General features: G+C 36.0%; 1 protein-coding gene across 1 annotated transcript; it reads right to left on the reverse strand.

Moving 5' to 3' along the window:
* Nucleotides 1–4,880: 4,880 nt before the first annotated feature.
* On the reverse strand, nucleotides 4,881–12,480 carry LOC108992128 (auxin response factor 4-like). The gene is made up of 14 exons (XM_035695460.1): nucleotides 11,749–12,480; nucleotides 11,004–11,116; nucleotides 9,924–10,019; nucleotides 9,661–9,717; nucleotides 9,421–9,576; nucleotides 9,204–9,288; nucleotides 8,089–8,179; nucleotides 7,676–7,840; nucleotides 7,416–7,535; nucleotides 7,078–7,153; nucleotides 6,789–6,963; nucleotides 6,049–6,710; nucleotides 5,527–5,717; nucleotides 4,881–5,410 (listed from the first exon to the last, which is right to left on the reverse strand). The coding sequence occupies exons 1-14, from the start codon at nucleotides 11,855–11,857 to the stop codon at nucleotides 5,260–5,262; spliced, it is 2,247 nt and encodes a 748-aa protein (XP_035551353.1). The 5' UTR covers nucleotides 11,858–12,480; the 3' UTR covers nucleotides 4,881–5,259.
* Nucleotides 12,481–16,865: the final 4,385 nt, after the last annotated feature.

Below are 16,865 nucleotides of genomic sequence, written 5' to 3' on the forward strand. Positions count from 1 at the left end.
AGAATCATCATGTTTTGGAACGAGGTTTTCACCGACATGTTTTCCTAATCTAATATTTAGATGAAAAATGATATTTTTCAGTCCTATTATTTTAAGTCCCACGCACCCATTTAAAAAAAAAAAAAAGTAGATAAATTTGAAATTTGCATAAAAGTCATTTTTTTAATGGTGTACCCCACTTTTAAATAAAGAAAACGGCAACTGTTGCCATTGTTGATGTTCATCTCTCATTTTCTTTGATATTTCCAATTCACACTCATGCCATACTCACGGGGTTCCAAAAATATAGTGTTGGACATAAATACACGTTATAGGTTAAGAAAGAATAGTTTGCGACCAATGGCACAATCTCACGTGACTGAGGATGATTGAAGGGTAAAACTAATCCATTGTACGAATCTAGGGATAAAGTCCATGAGAGACATCATACACGAGAAAGAATCTCAACCGATCGAATCCACCCAAAATTGGAATTCATGAAGACATATCCGAATGAGATATATGCACCAAAAGGATGCTATCAATAGCATAATTGCAAGATGCTATCAATAGCATAATCGCATTTCTAAAGGGATCATACCAAACTAATCATCTAGAATTGTGCCCCCAAAGAGGTCATGCCATATAGAACACCCCAATCCTATAAATAGACTACTATGTATAAGTTCTAGTTAGATTATTCATTCGACTTAACCATCGGAAGCATGCCCCACTAAGTTTCTCGAGGCTCTCTCTTATTGTAGGTTTGCGTTGTAAGCATAGTTGGAAATTGCATTAACATATAACATCTTATGACAATCATTTAAATACTAAATAATCATTAGATTCTATGGGATAGAAAAAGATTCCGTTGTCCGAACTTGAGGGTATCAAGTGGGAGGAAAAAACATAAATTTAATATTACCCTAAGTATTTATCTGTGCAGCAATAAATTATTGTAGGGTCTGTTTTATATATTTCTCTTTTCCACTTGAGAACCTCAAAGTTCTAATAATAACCCGAGAAAACCTTCATTCAGATTTTTCAATTTTCCTCTAATCCTGAATCTTTGGCATGTCGATTTGCTCAAAAAATGGCCACATTACATCTCAACCACCAATTAGTTAGAAGTGTTCAAGCAATGCATGCATCCCATGCAAACCATGGTGCACAACTTGCAGCTAATGCAAACGATTCCAAGCAACACACACAGCAACATCCAACGGCATCTCATGCAGATTCCATGCAACGTACACAGCAGCATCAGGAGCCTTCCATAATACTCTCAACAAACTATTCGTTGTAACAAACGTATATTTGCTAGCAATAAAATTGTCCTAACGTTAGAGAATATTCTTTTATTCTATGTATATATATTGAGAGGCTTTGCCTTATAATATTGTAATGAAAACATATAATACAAAAAGGAGCACTGATTTTAGCATGGTATCAGAGCATACCTAGGACTTATCGTCCACCTTTTTCCTCTGCCATAAGGCCCTATGTCTGATTCCTCCACCACCCTCTCCACTTCTTCCCCCTCCTCCCATCCTTCTCTACTCTTACCTAACTTCTCTCATATTCTATCAATGAAACGTAATCCCGAAAACTATCTATTGTGGAAAGTCCAACTCGTACCCTACCTACGAGGCCAACGTCTTTTCAAATATGTTGATAACTCTTGCCCAGCTCCACCTAACCAACTATCTAATACCTCACCCAATCCAGAATACGAAATCTGGGTCCAGCAAGACCAACTAGGCACGTCGGCGTTGATATTCTCTCTTTTCGAATCCATCCTTGCTCAGGTAGTGGGTTGTGCTTCTGCTCATGATGTTTGGCTATCATTGGAATCTACTTATGCCTCTTCCTCTCAAGCCCGTCTAATTCAAACCCAACTTCAGTTTGCCTCCCTAAAGAAAGGTTTCGATTCTAAATCCGTTTACTTTCAAAAAGCCAAAACTCTCACCGACACCATGGCTGTCGTTGGACGTCCTCTGCCCTTCACTGAGTTTGTGCCCTATCTTTTAGCTAACCTTGGCCCTGATTATGATGCCTTGGTGTCATCTGTAACCACACGACTCGATCTCATCTCTACTGAGACACTTCTAGGTCATCGTCTTGCCCATGAAGCTCAACTACAACATCACGCTGCTACTGCCTCTGTTTTCTCTTCACCTGAAATCTCAGCCAATTTTTCCACTTGCTCTCCTTCTTTCAGTCGTGGTCGTGCAATACGTGGTCACCAAGACTATGGCCGAAATCGTAACAAGGTTGGCCATACGACCCTTACTTGTATCTACCGTTTCAATCAAGCCTATACATCTGTAGCTCCTGCCTCAGCCCACTACAGTGCCTCCAACTATACATCAAATGGTGCTTGGTATCCTGACACAGCGACAATGAATCACATTACGAGTGAGCTTGCAAATCTGAACCTCTAGTCTGCAGAATACCATGGTCTTGATCAATTTCGTGTTGGCGATGACTCCTCTATCCCAATCTCATACTTTAGTTCAACTATCTTCTCTTCTTCTTCATCTCAATTTCTTTTAACTAAGCTACTCTTTGTCCCAATCTGCCTGTTTTGTTCAGATAATAATGTTTTCTTCAATTTTTCTCTGATCATTTCTACGTAAGGGACTGCACCACAGGGAATCTACTGCTCCAAGGGAAACAAGCTAATGAACTTTATACCTTCTCACCACAATCCCCTCAGGCTCATTCTAGCTCACTTTCTTATGTCCCACTATGGCACTCACGCCTTGGCTACCCTTCCCTCAAGATTGTACGTTTTGTCCTTGTTAAGCATGGTCTTACTTTTGATGAAATGTCCACTATGAATTTTTGTAAGGCTTGTGCTATGGCAAAGCATCATCGCATACCAGCTTATACTAGAACCACTAAGTCTGTTGCACCTTTTAATATTGTTTTTAGTGATTTATAGGGTCCTTCACCTCATGTTTCAGCTGATGGTTTTCGGTTTTATATATCATTTGTAGATGATTACTCTAGACATACATGGTTGTTTCCCATGCAACACAAGTCTCAATCGTTATTTATCTTTATTAAATTTAAGACTTATGTTGAATTGCAGTTTAATACCAAAATTAAGCAACTTCAAACCAACTAGGGAGGGGAATTTAGATCTTTCTCTGAAATTCTTTCTACCCCTGGCATTATTCACCGTGTCACCTGCCCTCATGCCCACACCTAAAATGGCATAGTGGAACATAAGCATATGCATATTGTAGACTCAGGTTTGGCCTTACTTGCACACTCTTTTGTCCCATTAACTTTTTGGCCCTATGCTTTTCAACATGTCATATGTTTAATAAACATGCTTCCATCTTCTTCTCTTAATAACTCATCTCCATTTTTTCTTCTTCACAAAACTAATCCTAATTTTAACTCTCTAAGCGTTTTTGGATTAGCCTGTTGGCCTCTAACTCGTCCATTCAATCATCGTAAATTCAATTATAGGGCCCTTCAGTGTGTTTATTTTGGTCTAGGCCCAGCCTATTGTGGATCCATTTGTTACCACATTCCATCAAAACGTGTCTATATATCAAAAGATATTAAATATGATAAAGCCCATTTTCCCTTTGCAAACATCTCCCAGGCCAAACCTTTATCTGAGCCCAAGTTTGTTTCTCTCCCACTTTTCAACTCTGCTCCAGTCCGAGCTCAACAAGCCCAGTCCATTCTAGGCCCAATCCCCACTTCATCTTCTTCACCAAACCTTCATCTCAATCCACACAACCTGGTATTCTGCAGCAACCGTGTTCAATGGTCACACACTCTCAAAGTGATTCCTCTCGCCCTCGTTAGTTTACTAACGGCACCATTCGGTGGCCACCTCCACATACTCATTTATCCCTTGCTTCCAAAATTCCTAAATCGCCCTTTTGTTTCTCTAATACCTAGAAATATCTAGAGTGGGGAGAAACTATGTTTAAAGAGTTCAATGCACTCTTAGTCTATGATGCATGGACCCTTGTGCCTGCCTCTGAAGCTCCTAATGTTGTGTCATGTAAATGGGTCTTTCGAACAGAGCATCTTGCCGACGGTCTGTAAATCCACATCAATGAACATCACTGCATTTTCAGATGCAAATTGGGCAAGGTGCCCTGATGACAGGAGATTAACTAGTGCATATTGTGTCTTCTCTAGTACTAATCTAATGTCATGGTCCTCAAAAAAGCAACCCACAATAGCTAGGTCCTCCACCGAAGTAGGATTTAAAGTTGTAGCCAACGCCACTGCATAAATCATATGGGTTCAACATCTGTATCAGGACCTTGGAATTAATCTTACTACTACTCCAATTCTATTTTGTGACAATTTGGGAGCAACGTATTTGTCTTCTAACCCTATTTTCCATGCACAAACAAAGCATGTGGAAATAGATTTCCACTTTGTGCGAGACAGGATTCTCAACAAGTCCTCTGTGACGTTTATTTCAGGAAAAGAACAGCTTGTAGATATCCTAACCAAACTGTTGTCTGCTGCAAGGTTCCAGTTGCTCTGCTCCAGTCTTCGCTTACGTTCACTGCCGCTTGACTTGAAGGGGCCTATTCAAGCAATGCATGCATCCCATGCAATCCATGCAAACCACAGTGCACAGCTTGCAGCTAATGCAAATGATTCCAAGCAACACACACAGCAGCTCATGTAGATTCCATGCAACATACACAGTAGCATCAAAAGCCTTTCAAAATACTCTCAACAAACCATCCTTTGTAACAAATGCATATTTGCTAGTTGTAAAATTGTTCTGACGTTATAGAATATTCTTTTATTATGTGTATGTATATCGAGAGGTGCTACCTCATTGTATTGTAATGAAAACATATAATACAAAAAGGAGCACTGATTTTAGCAGTAAGCTAAGCAAAACCTCTGAAATTATTCTTGGTGAACCCGCCAAGCGTGACCTGAGGACACAAATAATAAGTTTCCCTATGAAACATAAATACTTGAGGAGAGGATGGCTTTCTATTGCAAAGTATAGTTGGAATTTTTTGGACGGCAATAAATAAAGCATTATTATTTGTGTCCTCAGATAAATAAAGCATTATTGCTCTACAAGCAGTACAAGTACAACTACAAACAACCTCGTCCATAGAAACAACACCCTGCAGCATTCACATGACAAGCATAGCTGCATTTACATATACTGTGTATATTTTTCATCCCACGTCTTCATATAACTGCATGGACATATTTTCACATAATGCTCTAACACCATCTCTCTCTCTCTCTCTCTCTCTCTCTCTCTCATTCAACTAAGTTGATGGATGAGAAAGACGACATAATTAACCTTGACAATGAGCAACTAGAGGTGAGTTGGATCTGTTGAGTTTGAATCAGCTTGTCAATTTCTTCCTTTGGGCAGATGAACATTTTTTGCACATTGAAGCAAAATTCCCTGCATATATGAAACAATATCATTAAATTAGCCGAGTCATACCAACATTAGATCTAACTCTAGCATACCACCTAGGACACATTAGTTGAAAGAGTAATATGTGGTTGGTTCTTAACTGCCAGGGGCAATCTCCTATCAGCATCATATCTCCTTCATAATCAGTGTAGGCTACATGCCACCCACTGCTTCTATCAATCAAGCTTCCTTTGAAATCAAACATCTCGTCAAACTCAGAAATGAGTTCATCATAACCATTGAAACGCACAAGATCAACTGATCTACCGAGAGCAGTTCCATGCTTGAGAACCTGGAAGGGTTACAATTCACAATTTCACAAACCTAGCTTGTCCAATTATTTCTTGACCATCACAAGGGCATGAGAAGAAGCAACTTTAGATTCCACATATGTCATCTTGTGCTTAGAATCACATAACCAAATGCACACACATATACACACATACACATAAACATATATGCATTTGACATATACAAAATTTAGAAATGCAGGCATCTTAATTTGTGTGATGTTACTAAGCCACAATCCAATACCTTACCAAGCAAGATTACAGGTAATTCAATTGGTTATTTCCATCAAGTTGTTCGAACCATGTATGAAGGAAATTCAAAAAGTAAAGTACCTTTGTGCAACTTCTGTTAGTGACAGAACAATTCTCGCATTGTTTCTTCAGAAGAATGCAAGGGCTATTCTTAGAGGACTCTGAAACCTGGATAGTTTCAGAAACACAAGACTCAGATGTTGGGGGGAAAGAACAAGGACTTGAAAGCTCACAATAAGTGGCAACTTGTGGTGAAGGGAGCTCCGGGTGACTATTGGCCAAATTGACCCCAAAAAGCATGTATCTTGCACAACTAGTTGGTTGGGAAAGTGGACCGTCATTTTCATCCCTCGATTCAGAAGACCTGAATTCATGGGACCCGGAATTGCTTATGGTAACATTTGAAACTGAAATGTTCCTGCTAACTGAAATATTGTCACAAACTCCATTAGCAAATATTGGGGGCCACTGGTAAGTGGGGCAAGGAGCCATTATATTTCCACCAGGACATGATATTGTGCTACTGTTATGTTGATGAAAGTGATCATGTATTGGAAAACATGGTTTATTCTCCAATCCCATTAGTCTGTGGCACCAATCAGGATCTGATAAGGGTAACAAATGTGGTATTGTTGGTGGGGTTTCTGCATCCAGTTCTTGACCACTGGTTTTCTTGTTTTCTTGACCTTGCAAGACCTCTTTGTGTCTTTTAGATGCGTACCCAATCGAACCATGAAATAAGCCTAATAGAAAAGGGAAATTTGACACGTTAGAAAATAAGAGTGAGAAAGTCAAAATAGTAGATAATGAAGGCAACCGACCGTCTCTGGTCAAGCTAGAAAACCCAGGCAATGATGCATTAATTGATCGTGTCCTCTTTCGTTCAGATATTGTAGAAGTGGGCTTCTTATTAGTTGATTCTATCAGCTCGATGTTCCAAGGGGAAACCCTTTCAGGTTGCAGCAAGAATGTGTCTGATGTGCGATCCCATTGCACCTGAAATGGATATATTAATGAAATAACCTGAAATATAAAGAATAATATGAAACCTATAAAAATGTCAGTTTAAAGGTTAAAATATGTCTTAAAGGTTAGGAAAAATCCCGTTACCTTGAGGCATCTCCATTCTGAACCAGGCCACCTAATACAATCGATATTTTCAACACCAACTATGGTACCTGAAAATCTGGTTGACACAGTACAACATTCGGGCAAAAGAATAGAAGGGGTAAATCTGTGCTTATAAGTTGGAAGAATATCAGCAATGACTACTTTTATCTGACATTTCTTTAAATTATAGCATCATGTCATAGACTGCATTCATTTTTCTAAACTGCACGGCCTTGAGCAAAAATGATGATGTATGTCTTTTCTTTTTATTTGGAAGGGGTGTGCAGTTGAAGTGATGTGTGTAAGAGAGCAAGTTCAGAAAGGCTTGGCTGAGTTACCTCTTTTCTGAACATTCTTCCCCTTCAAATGGCATTGTAAACCTCGTTCCCACAGAATAGACAATTTTGTCTAACTTCATGTATTGCTCAAAAGGAATAATAAATTCAGAAGGACTTGTCCTGCAGAATGGAGTAAATGATCACATGATTATTACTGAAAAGAATCGCTTGCCCAATGATATAATTTGCAGAGATACAAAGTAAACCCCTACTAGAGGCCTTTCATTTGGAAATTCTATGTATATATAATTACAGCTTACCAAGGGCGATAGTACACTGTGAACAAAGTTCCAGTAGAAACAGCATGGGAAGCACTGGCAAGTATACCATGGTGCATGCTGCAGCCAGATATGACGGATGCTGAGGCATTATTTGGTGGTTTAACTGCACGTCGAACCCCAACACGAAGTTGCCCATTCTCTCCTCTGTGAAGCACAAATACCAACGATGAGAATGGAGACACTGACTAACAATAGAAATAATGGTTATTAACAAAGTGAAAGATAACAAACGACTGAAGACAGCAAGGTACCATAAATTTCTTCAACAAAGAAAATTTATAAACGTTTCATGATTTAAATGTCTACTTGGATTCAAGAGGTGCATGGAAATTTAGCTACAAAAAAAGCCTAGAATGATTCACTCACAGAGATGAGAGAGAGAGAGAGAGAACCTAAGGAAGATGCATGCATCACCAGCAACTAGCTTTTTTGCAGTCACAAAGGTACTCCAACCACTGGTGAGCAAGTGCCGCTTTGGTCGACCTACATTTAATGAGAAATATTCTCCAAACCTTTGACAAATTATCTGAGATCTCAATTATAAATGTAAAATCAACCACATTGTGGTTCCATAAACATTGATCAAATATGCATTATTAAAATTGAAAAGTACAAATTGGTTATATCTATTATCTACTGGACCTAGAAGAGTGGAGCTGAATAGGTGCTATTGGCTAAACTAACAATTTGCAATATTATTCATAATGGATTGATTTAAACATTATGTCAACCAACCAATCAATATATATATATATATATATATAAAGGAATTAGTACAAATGGTTCTTCAAATGAGTGGGATTGATTTAGTACAGCCCCAAAGAGGTGGTTTTTGGTGAATGATGGCTAGAGATGTGGAGAGAAGGATGGCAGTTCCAATGGTAGGGGCATGTGGTATTTTGTTAGTAGATCTATTCTCAGTAGCAAAAATAAAAGAAGAAAAAGTAGGAAAATGGGGTGGAAAAGTAGGAGGAAGATGTGCGCAGAGGGAGGACTGATCTAGAGAGGAACTGGAGGAAGGGAGAATCGGTGTGGAGTTTTCTGGAGGGTGTTTGCTTAGGAGGGGTTGTTTTCTAGGTGGGAGAAACGCCAGAGAGCTTTTTACAAAAATGTTAGTCCATCTATTTTGGTGACTTTTTACAAAAAAAAAATGTCCATTTGTGTTAAGAAAAGATAGGTAGCCCCATTTGTGTCAAAGCCAGGGGCAAATCTGGCCCATTAACTGTCTCTCTAGATATCAACCCATTGAGAGTTAAAGTTGTTGGTTTCCCAGAAAGAAAGGCCTTGTCCTTAAAGAGACGACCCTTCTTCTATGTCAATGCAGTAACCACAGCAATGCTTCTAACCTACATGTTTAAATGATAAGTAAATCACAGTGATTTGTTCATTATTCCAAGAAACATCGGACATCCATGTTAGATTAGTGATTTTTTGATGCACTGATCGATAATAGTAGGATTAATTCAGGCTTAGATGCTTTTAGACAAACTCAGCTTAGTAAACATACCACGGAAAACATGGCGAAAGTTCCATTCAAGCCCTTGCAAGTCTTTAGCGACCAGTTCTTGTACTGGTGGTTGCTGAGACATGTCCTGCAAGAACATAACTAATAAGATATGAATAACTGACTTCACATATAACCTTGATGCAATCTTGATCAACCATTCAAAGGCTTCAAGTAACTGTTCTCCGCTCACAATATGTGTTATAGAGCAGATACTAACCAGAGGAGGGAAGCACTTGCGAGCATGTGGCTTACGAACAGAGAATCCACCATGTGTGCTTGTGTCAGAGGCAGTGAGTTTTTTGACAAAGGAACATGCACTGGTTCTTGGAGGTGATGACAAAGCAGTTTCATCCTCCAAAATTAGCCTGTCTTGCTGCGAGGATAAGATATGAAACCCATTAAGTTATGCAAAAATGATTTATCAAACCCTTAAACATCTCAGCAGTCATTATCTGACCTCTGGCTCTGGAAGCAAAGTAACTTGAGCAAACACCTCATCTGTTTGAGCTTCAGCCTGCAAAACCAAATAAATTATCAAGTAACTCCATAAAAGAATAATAAAATACATAAACAAAAAAACACCATCAACACACACATAAAGAACAAAGCCTAAAGAAGTTTCTGTTGTCTTCAAGTGTCCTTGAGTTGCAATTCGAACAAACGATCAGAAGAAGTAAATAAAAATCTTGAATAGAAAAGAAAAAGATAGAGATGATGTACCTTTAGATGAACATGAACAACCTTGCAGAGGATCTTAGAAGGTACGTTGTAAATTGGCATTTCCCTCGTACCATCTTGTTGGGTGTATGCCTCAACCTATACCAGATTCCATATAACCAAGTATGGCCTCAAATAAGCATAGACGATAGTATGATATATGACAATATGTCAGGCAAAGATGTCGCTTATTTAAAACATATAGGGCACTTCGGTTACTAAATGGTTTTTAAAGCTGCGAGTCTATGATCTTGATCAGGACAAATGAATAAAAATGGTGGCACCCCAGAACTAATAACATGGTATGATTTTCAAAAATTTCACTTACTGCCAAACCTTCATGCTTCTACGTATTATCAGATGCCGATGGCTGCATTTGACAAATTGGTCCATCGAATTTATAAATTCAACTAGCATCGTACATGACCAAGCATGCCCCTAAAGTTTGTGTTAATTAAGTTCAATTAATATCGATTACGCGGTATTTATGCACTTCACAGTTATACTTAAAATTACTATAATCTTTTTTTTTTATAAGTATACTTAAAATTACTATAATCTAATTGAGAAAGGATAGAACTATCGTAAAACTACTACACAATTCTCCAATAAAATATTATTTTTTAGTTTAAACCCATCAAAGTCAAATAAAATTCAAATTATCGTAACTTTTATCATTTTGCTATCTAATTATAGATTCCTAAACGTGCCGGTATATGTGCGTAAACGTACTCCAGGAAAGCAAGGGCAGACCCACAACCAGGCTTAGGAGCTTCTCCTCCAAAATTTCGAAAAATCCTAAAAATTTAATACTTTTTTAAGTTTTTAAATTATAAAAATTAATTTCCCACCCAAAACAAAAAATATGGTTTGGCTCTGAAGTTAAATTTTCTGATTTCGCCCCTTGGCTGAAAGCAAACTTCAATATGGTTCTTTTTCCTTTTCCTTCTACAATGGATCAATGGTGACAGAAGATACAAAACTCCCATCAGATCTCAATAAATTCAGTTCAGAAGACAAAACGGTGCAAACAGAAGGGAGCCGCAAAAAACAAAGAAAAAAAAGGGGAAGGGAGAGTAGAACCTGTTCCATGTGACCTTGGGGGAAGTAGAAAACCTTCTCCCCAGGACGCGGAACGTAGACACGAGGGCCCGCACAGGCATACCACAGTTTAGCGTCCAATATATCTCTCTCTCCTAACATCATAACACAGAAAAATTAACACCCGAAGGCAGAGGCAGTTTACGTAAAACAAAACGGATAGGAATCATGGACTAGGAGAGACAGGGAAAGGCAAAACCGAGAATCCATTTCTGGGATAAGAAAATATAAACAAATAAATTAAGCCACTTTAGGGAATGATTCCGTAAAACAAGTACTGTAGAATGACTTACAGAATAGAATTATAGGAACCCATTTTTTGAATCGATGGGACAAAGACCTCACAGTCATTTAATTAGCGTGATTTTTCGTGGAAAAATAGAAGTAAAAACCAAATACAGGAGTGTTTATCAATTGTAATGATATTTTCTGGTAACTTCATAAGTTTCCCAGCGGGATTTGAGAAATTCATTATGACGAAGATAAACGGCCACCAATCGCAGCCTTCAAGTCCCAAGAAATTTAAAATTTTGATTATTTAACATAGAAAATGTTAAATATACAACTGAATGGGAAAGTTACATTTTTTCCAATAGAAATCACTTGAAAAACCAGAAATCATCAGCATGCATCAACCCCTGCACAGTAGACAAACAACATAAAAGAAAAGAAAACACAGTCATGAAAAGGAAAATCTTAGTGAAGGACCCGAGTCCCAAGAGCTTACCTTGGTCGTATTGATCAGCAGGCAAGCCACCGCCCATACGTCCTCTGCTGTCACTTTCCGAAACGGTGGCACTCAAATTAGCCCCTTGTAGATCGCCAACGCTACCCATGTCTCTCTCTCTCGGAGCAAATGAGGGAGGCACAAGATAAAATGAGGAAGACCTAAAAAATACAAAGCTAAAAGAACAAGAGAGGGAGAGAAAACAAGAGAAAGGACAAAAAGGGCTTTAAGAACAAGGTATGCCGTGTCCAACTGCGGAGCGTTCAAGGAGTGAGACTGTTACACCTCGCTCTGATCTCTCAGGTACCTCCACTACCACGCCAGAGCACGGAGCCTAATCTCGCTAAAAGTTTCTTTCTCACTGTAGAAGGCTCTCCCCGAGTGGCGTGATGTTTACCCGTTGTCCTTGTAACGTATGTTTCTATATCTCTGCGTGTTGGAGAGAGAGAGAGAGAGAGAGTGATGTGCCGGGTGGGGGATGGAGTATAATGAGGTGAAGTGGGGTGAGGGTGGGGTGTTTGTACAACCTGCAGCGTTTTTTCCGCGTCTTTCTGCTCGATTCGTTGTCTCCGCCTCTCTCCTCGACCTTGCACGCACATCACCCTCTCTGTCCGTCTGTCGTCTCTCTCTCTCCCCCAAAGTTCTAAACTGATGTCTAAACCTAGCTGCGAGTGCCTGGCGATATTTGCTACTTTGGTGCCGACGTAATCGATGTGCTTTGTTGCCTTCGCCTCCCTGCCTGCATGCACACATGCATATGTACGTATTTTCTTTCCTCTGCCTTTCTCCGTCGGTTTATATTCTGTTTTTCGTCCGTTTTTCGTTTCCGGGTTTACCACATTTTCTCAGAGTACCGATTAGTAAAAGTTAAAAAGATATTTTTTATGAATATAAAAAAAAATTAATTTTTAATTATTTCATTCACATAAAATTTTATATTAAAATAATTATTTTTTTATTATATAATAATCAAATAATATAATATGAATTTAATTTTAATTATTCACATCAAATCTCTACATTAGATTATTTATTTATTCATTATATAGTAATGAATAACTAATAATTTCAAAAATATTTAATTTCTTAAATTATTAATTTATTTTATTTTATCATATTTTACTATTCTACTTATTATATATTAATTAATAATCATATTCTTAATAAATTAATATATCACTAACTCAAACTAATATATCAATTATGATAAAATATGTGATAGAAAGAAAGAGAGAGATAAATAATTAATAAAATATGTATTTGATGTATGTACAATAACTTTTAAATTTAGAAAAACTTTTAAAATTCACTATAGTTAAATTCTAAATATTCAGAATTTAGCTAATTTATTGTGAGTATATTTTGCTCTCTAATAGATAAATATTCAATAGATTTAACTTTTAACTATTCCAATGAGAGTGCTCGGATGTCACGGTTTACTCAAAAATAAATCAAAATTATGTCATTTCACGTGATTTATTAAATTTATTTTATAATAAAAATAATTTTATAATTTATTTTTATTTTTATATAATCTCATTCAAAATATTTCCATTTTACAGAAACTAATTAGCTCCGTTACTATGCTATCTCTACTTTCTATGTTTAAGAGTTGTAAATTTATTTTATTTTCTTATCATAATTTAAATAAATTAAAAATATTATGATATTTTATTAAAAATGGTGCAAAAATTATGTAATAGTTGTCTCTTATATCTAGACATAAAAAGTTAGGAAGCTTTTCTTTTAAATATGAGTAGTGATACATGTAATATTTACAGTTTTAGTTACACTTTTACTTACAATATTTATTGTATTAATTTTATTTTAAAATTTAAAATTTAAATTTTATAATTTTCAACGTATCGATAACTGACATGTAGAGAAGTAAATTTTTTATAAATTTTTCTTAAATACATTTAATATTTTCCTTTAAATATAAACAATAAATAAATAAAGTTGTGCTGAGAGTTTTATAAATTTGTATTCAAGTTATTGTTCTAAGTTAAAAATTAATAATAATAATAATAAGTGAAAATAATCGTAATTGGGGTAGTCGATATGGCAGCCACCCCCTTAGGCGGCTCAATGTGGGTGGTCGCAATATTCGGCCACCATAGGGTAGCTGGTGACCACCTCATCAGGTTTTTATAAATTTATATTTTTTTACTTTTAATAGAAAAGTAAAAATAATTTAAAGTAATAAGTTTTATATGTACTTGGAAAAAAGGTTTAAAAAAAAAAGTTTTATTGTAAAGTGAAAATCACTCTATTATAGATTAATTGGCTTGTGCCAAACATACACAATATCATTTTTGTTTAAGTGTAGGATTGATGGAGTGTTTGTCGGAAAATGCAATAGAAATGAGCTATTAATTAATACGATCTTATTGGGACTTATAATAAGTTAGATATTAGGCTTTATATCCTTAGAATTTTTCACCTTATATCTCAAACTATAAAAAATTAAAATATATATTAGACTAGTAAACTGTAAAAAAACTTGCACATTGCATGGTCATCGTTTTGACTCTAACATAACTTGAAGCTTAGATGCTAAGGGGTAACGCCAAATGTTAGCTTTATGTAGTAGTATGATAGTTTTGATAATTTAAGGGACAAAATTTAAATTTCTTAATCACAAAATGAATTTATATTATATTAATATTATACTCCTAGGGGATCAAACTCTATTAACCCTAATCCGACAGGTGGTAGCCGGCCTTACCCCAGCATGGTCGGGGGTGGGGAGAGTTGGGCCCCCGGGTTCACCCCCCGTGGGCAGGAGCTCCCGTTCAGAGACTAGGGGACGAATTAGCATCCAAGGTCGTTCGCGAGAGAGAGAGAGAGAGACTGTAACGAGCAACGACCGGACAACCGGCTACGAGACTAGCAGAGAGAGAGAGAGGGAGAGAGGAATGAGGAGTTTTAAAACAAAACCTAAGGAAAAACGATGACGTATTGTAGAGTTCTCCAAAACAACGTTATATTATTAAAAGAAAATTAAAGTTTAAGATAAAACAACGTCGTTTTATTAAAAAATTATTTTTTAATATGTGTGTGTTGGTTGGGCAGACAGGAGAAATCCTGTGTGAGCTTGACCCCAACCCAGGCCCTAATCCCATCCTTTGGCATCAAAATTCGTGCTTACTTCTACCCGCACGTCAGTCCTATGCAGGCAGGTGGCTCACCGCCCAGCCTTAGAAATCATTTATCTAGCTAGTATAAATAAATTAGAAATACTAATTCAACACATAAATTTTATAAAAGTAAGTTTATAACGTGACTTCATGTAATACATCATATTTACTTTTATATGGGATTTGCAACTAGACAAAATAATTTAATTACTCACAAAAACAGCCCATTCTTAATTATTTATCCCGTTACAAACTAAGCCCGACATAGTTTTCAACCAACCCTCTGTGCCGTACTATATATATTTCAAATTATATTTTTTCATAATTGAACTTAATTTGTTCGTATTATATGAAAAAACAAAATTACGAGGAAATGGACCATCCAAAACAAAAGTTTAAAGGCGATGAAAACGACACGACCGTGGAGCATGCTGGGGGCATTGATGGCGAAGGTGGCTCCGTTACTCTACAGTGCCCATGTCGCCATTAAAGTTCACACTTTATAGTTTAGAGACCCACCTGGTCCAATAATTAGAGCAGTTCAGATAAGGACACGTGGTACTTTCCAACACCGACGTGTCTACCGATAATTTTATTTTCAGGCCATCTGAAAGTTACCTTTGAAATTTACCGTTTAGAGATTAACGCCGTTGAATTGAACTTAATTGAGTTAAGTTTTTTTTTTAAATAATAGTGAATTGAATAGTAAAAAAAAATTATATTAGATCTATTTAAACTGAATTTGAAGTATATTTAAATATTAAGATGAGTTTAATATTTTTTATAAAAAATTAAAAAAAGTTATGGTTCTTATATATATAAATATGTTTTAAATTGAAAAAGATTATGAGTTTTAAGTATATGAAAGTTTTGAGTTTGGATCAATTTAATAATTTGAGAGTTGAATATTTAGATATTAGATTCAGTTTAAAATTAGACTGAACTCAGCTGAGCTCAGGTAAGTTTGAGAACCAAATGCAGCTGGTATATAGAAACTTTCTCATCTCATTTCATTATTATAATTTTTAAAATTTTTTTATATAAAATATAATAAAAAATTTAATTTTTTCAAATCTCAAAACAATAATAATATTAAAAAAATAATATTTTAACAATATTTTATTTAACTCATCTAAGATCATCTCATCTCATCTCACCATCCAAACAAGTCCTATTAAAAACAAAAATAAATACAAAATAAAAAACAAATTGAACATTCGAGAATATAAAAGGAGTAAGACTAAAATTTTAAGTTTCCACTACCCATTTTGTATTTGTATTTTTAATTTTTTTAATATACCATATAGTATCACATAGTGATGTTATGTCAAGGGGTTATCTGAGCGGTAAGTTTCAAATGACTAAATAACATTATTTCTTTTATTTTTGAACTTGTTCTTGGATAATTCTGAACACAAAAAATTATATTATATACTGGTATATAGTGCACATATATTAAAATATCTATATGGCATAATTTAATTTGGAATATAAATTTTAAAATTTAAATATTACAAATTAAATCGTACCATTAAATAATGTGTATGGTGTACTTTACATACTGACTTAATAATATAATAATTCATTTGATAAAAATTATATTACCGATTGGTTAAGGTGTATGTAAACTAATAGAAGTTTTAAACTTTAAAACTATACAACCTTAGAGGATAATATTACAATGATAAATTATGATAACACTTTCATGTGTTCTTACATTTGAGAATTTGGGACCAGAATTTTACGACATTTGGATTGGATTCATATTCCATCATCTTCTTTACATTGATTTGATGCCACATTTAAGATAACAAGTAAAGAGGAAAAACACTTATGTGTAATAAGAAATATATATTTCATATAAAGCCCTTACTAATGTCCACTCAAGAGATAGGATTAGGAGTGCTACCCGCCCTATGCGGGATGATTCGTATTCGCTGGCAGGGCGGGCATGTTGGCACTACCACCGTCCAATCA

The sequence above is a fragment of the Juglans regia genome, chromosome 11, assembly GCF_001411555.2.
Source record: "Juglans regia cultivar Chandler chromosome 11, Walnut 2.0, whole genome shotgun sequence".
NCBI classification, from domain to species: Eukaryota; Viridiplantae; Streptophyta; class Magnoliopsida; order Fagales; family Juglandaceae; genus Juglans; species Juglans regia.

What these genes read in the sequence shown, in the direction of transcription:
- LOC108992128 (XM_035695460.1), bottom strand. Translation starts at nt 11,857, where the DNA reads ATGGGTAGCGTTGGCGATCTACAAGGGGCTAATTTGAGTGCCACCGTT. An exon ending in CCCAAGGTCACATGGAACAG is followed by an intron (nt 10,020 to 11,003) that starts GTTCTACTCTCC and finishes AATCTGGTATAG; the next exon opens with GTTGAGGCATACACCCAACA. An exon ending in TTCTAGCTTGACCAGAGACG is followed by an intron (nt 6,711 to 6,788) that starts GTCGGTTGCCTT and finishes CTTTTCTATTAG; the next exon opens with GCTTATTTCATGGTTCGATT.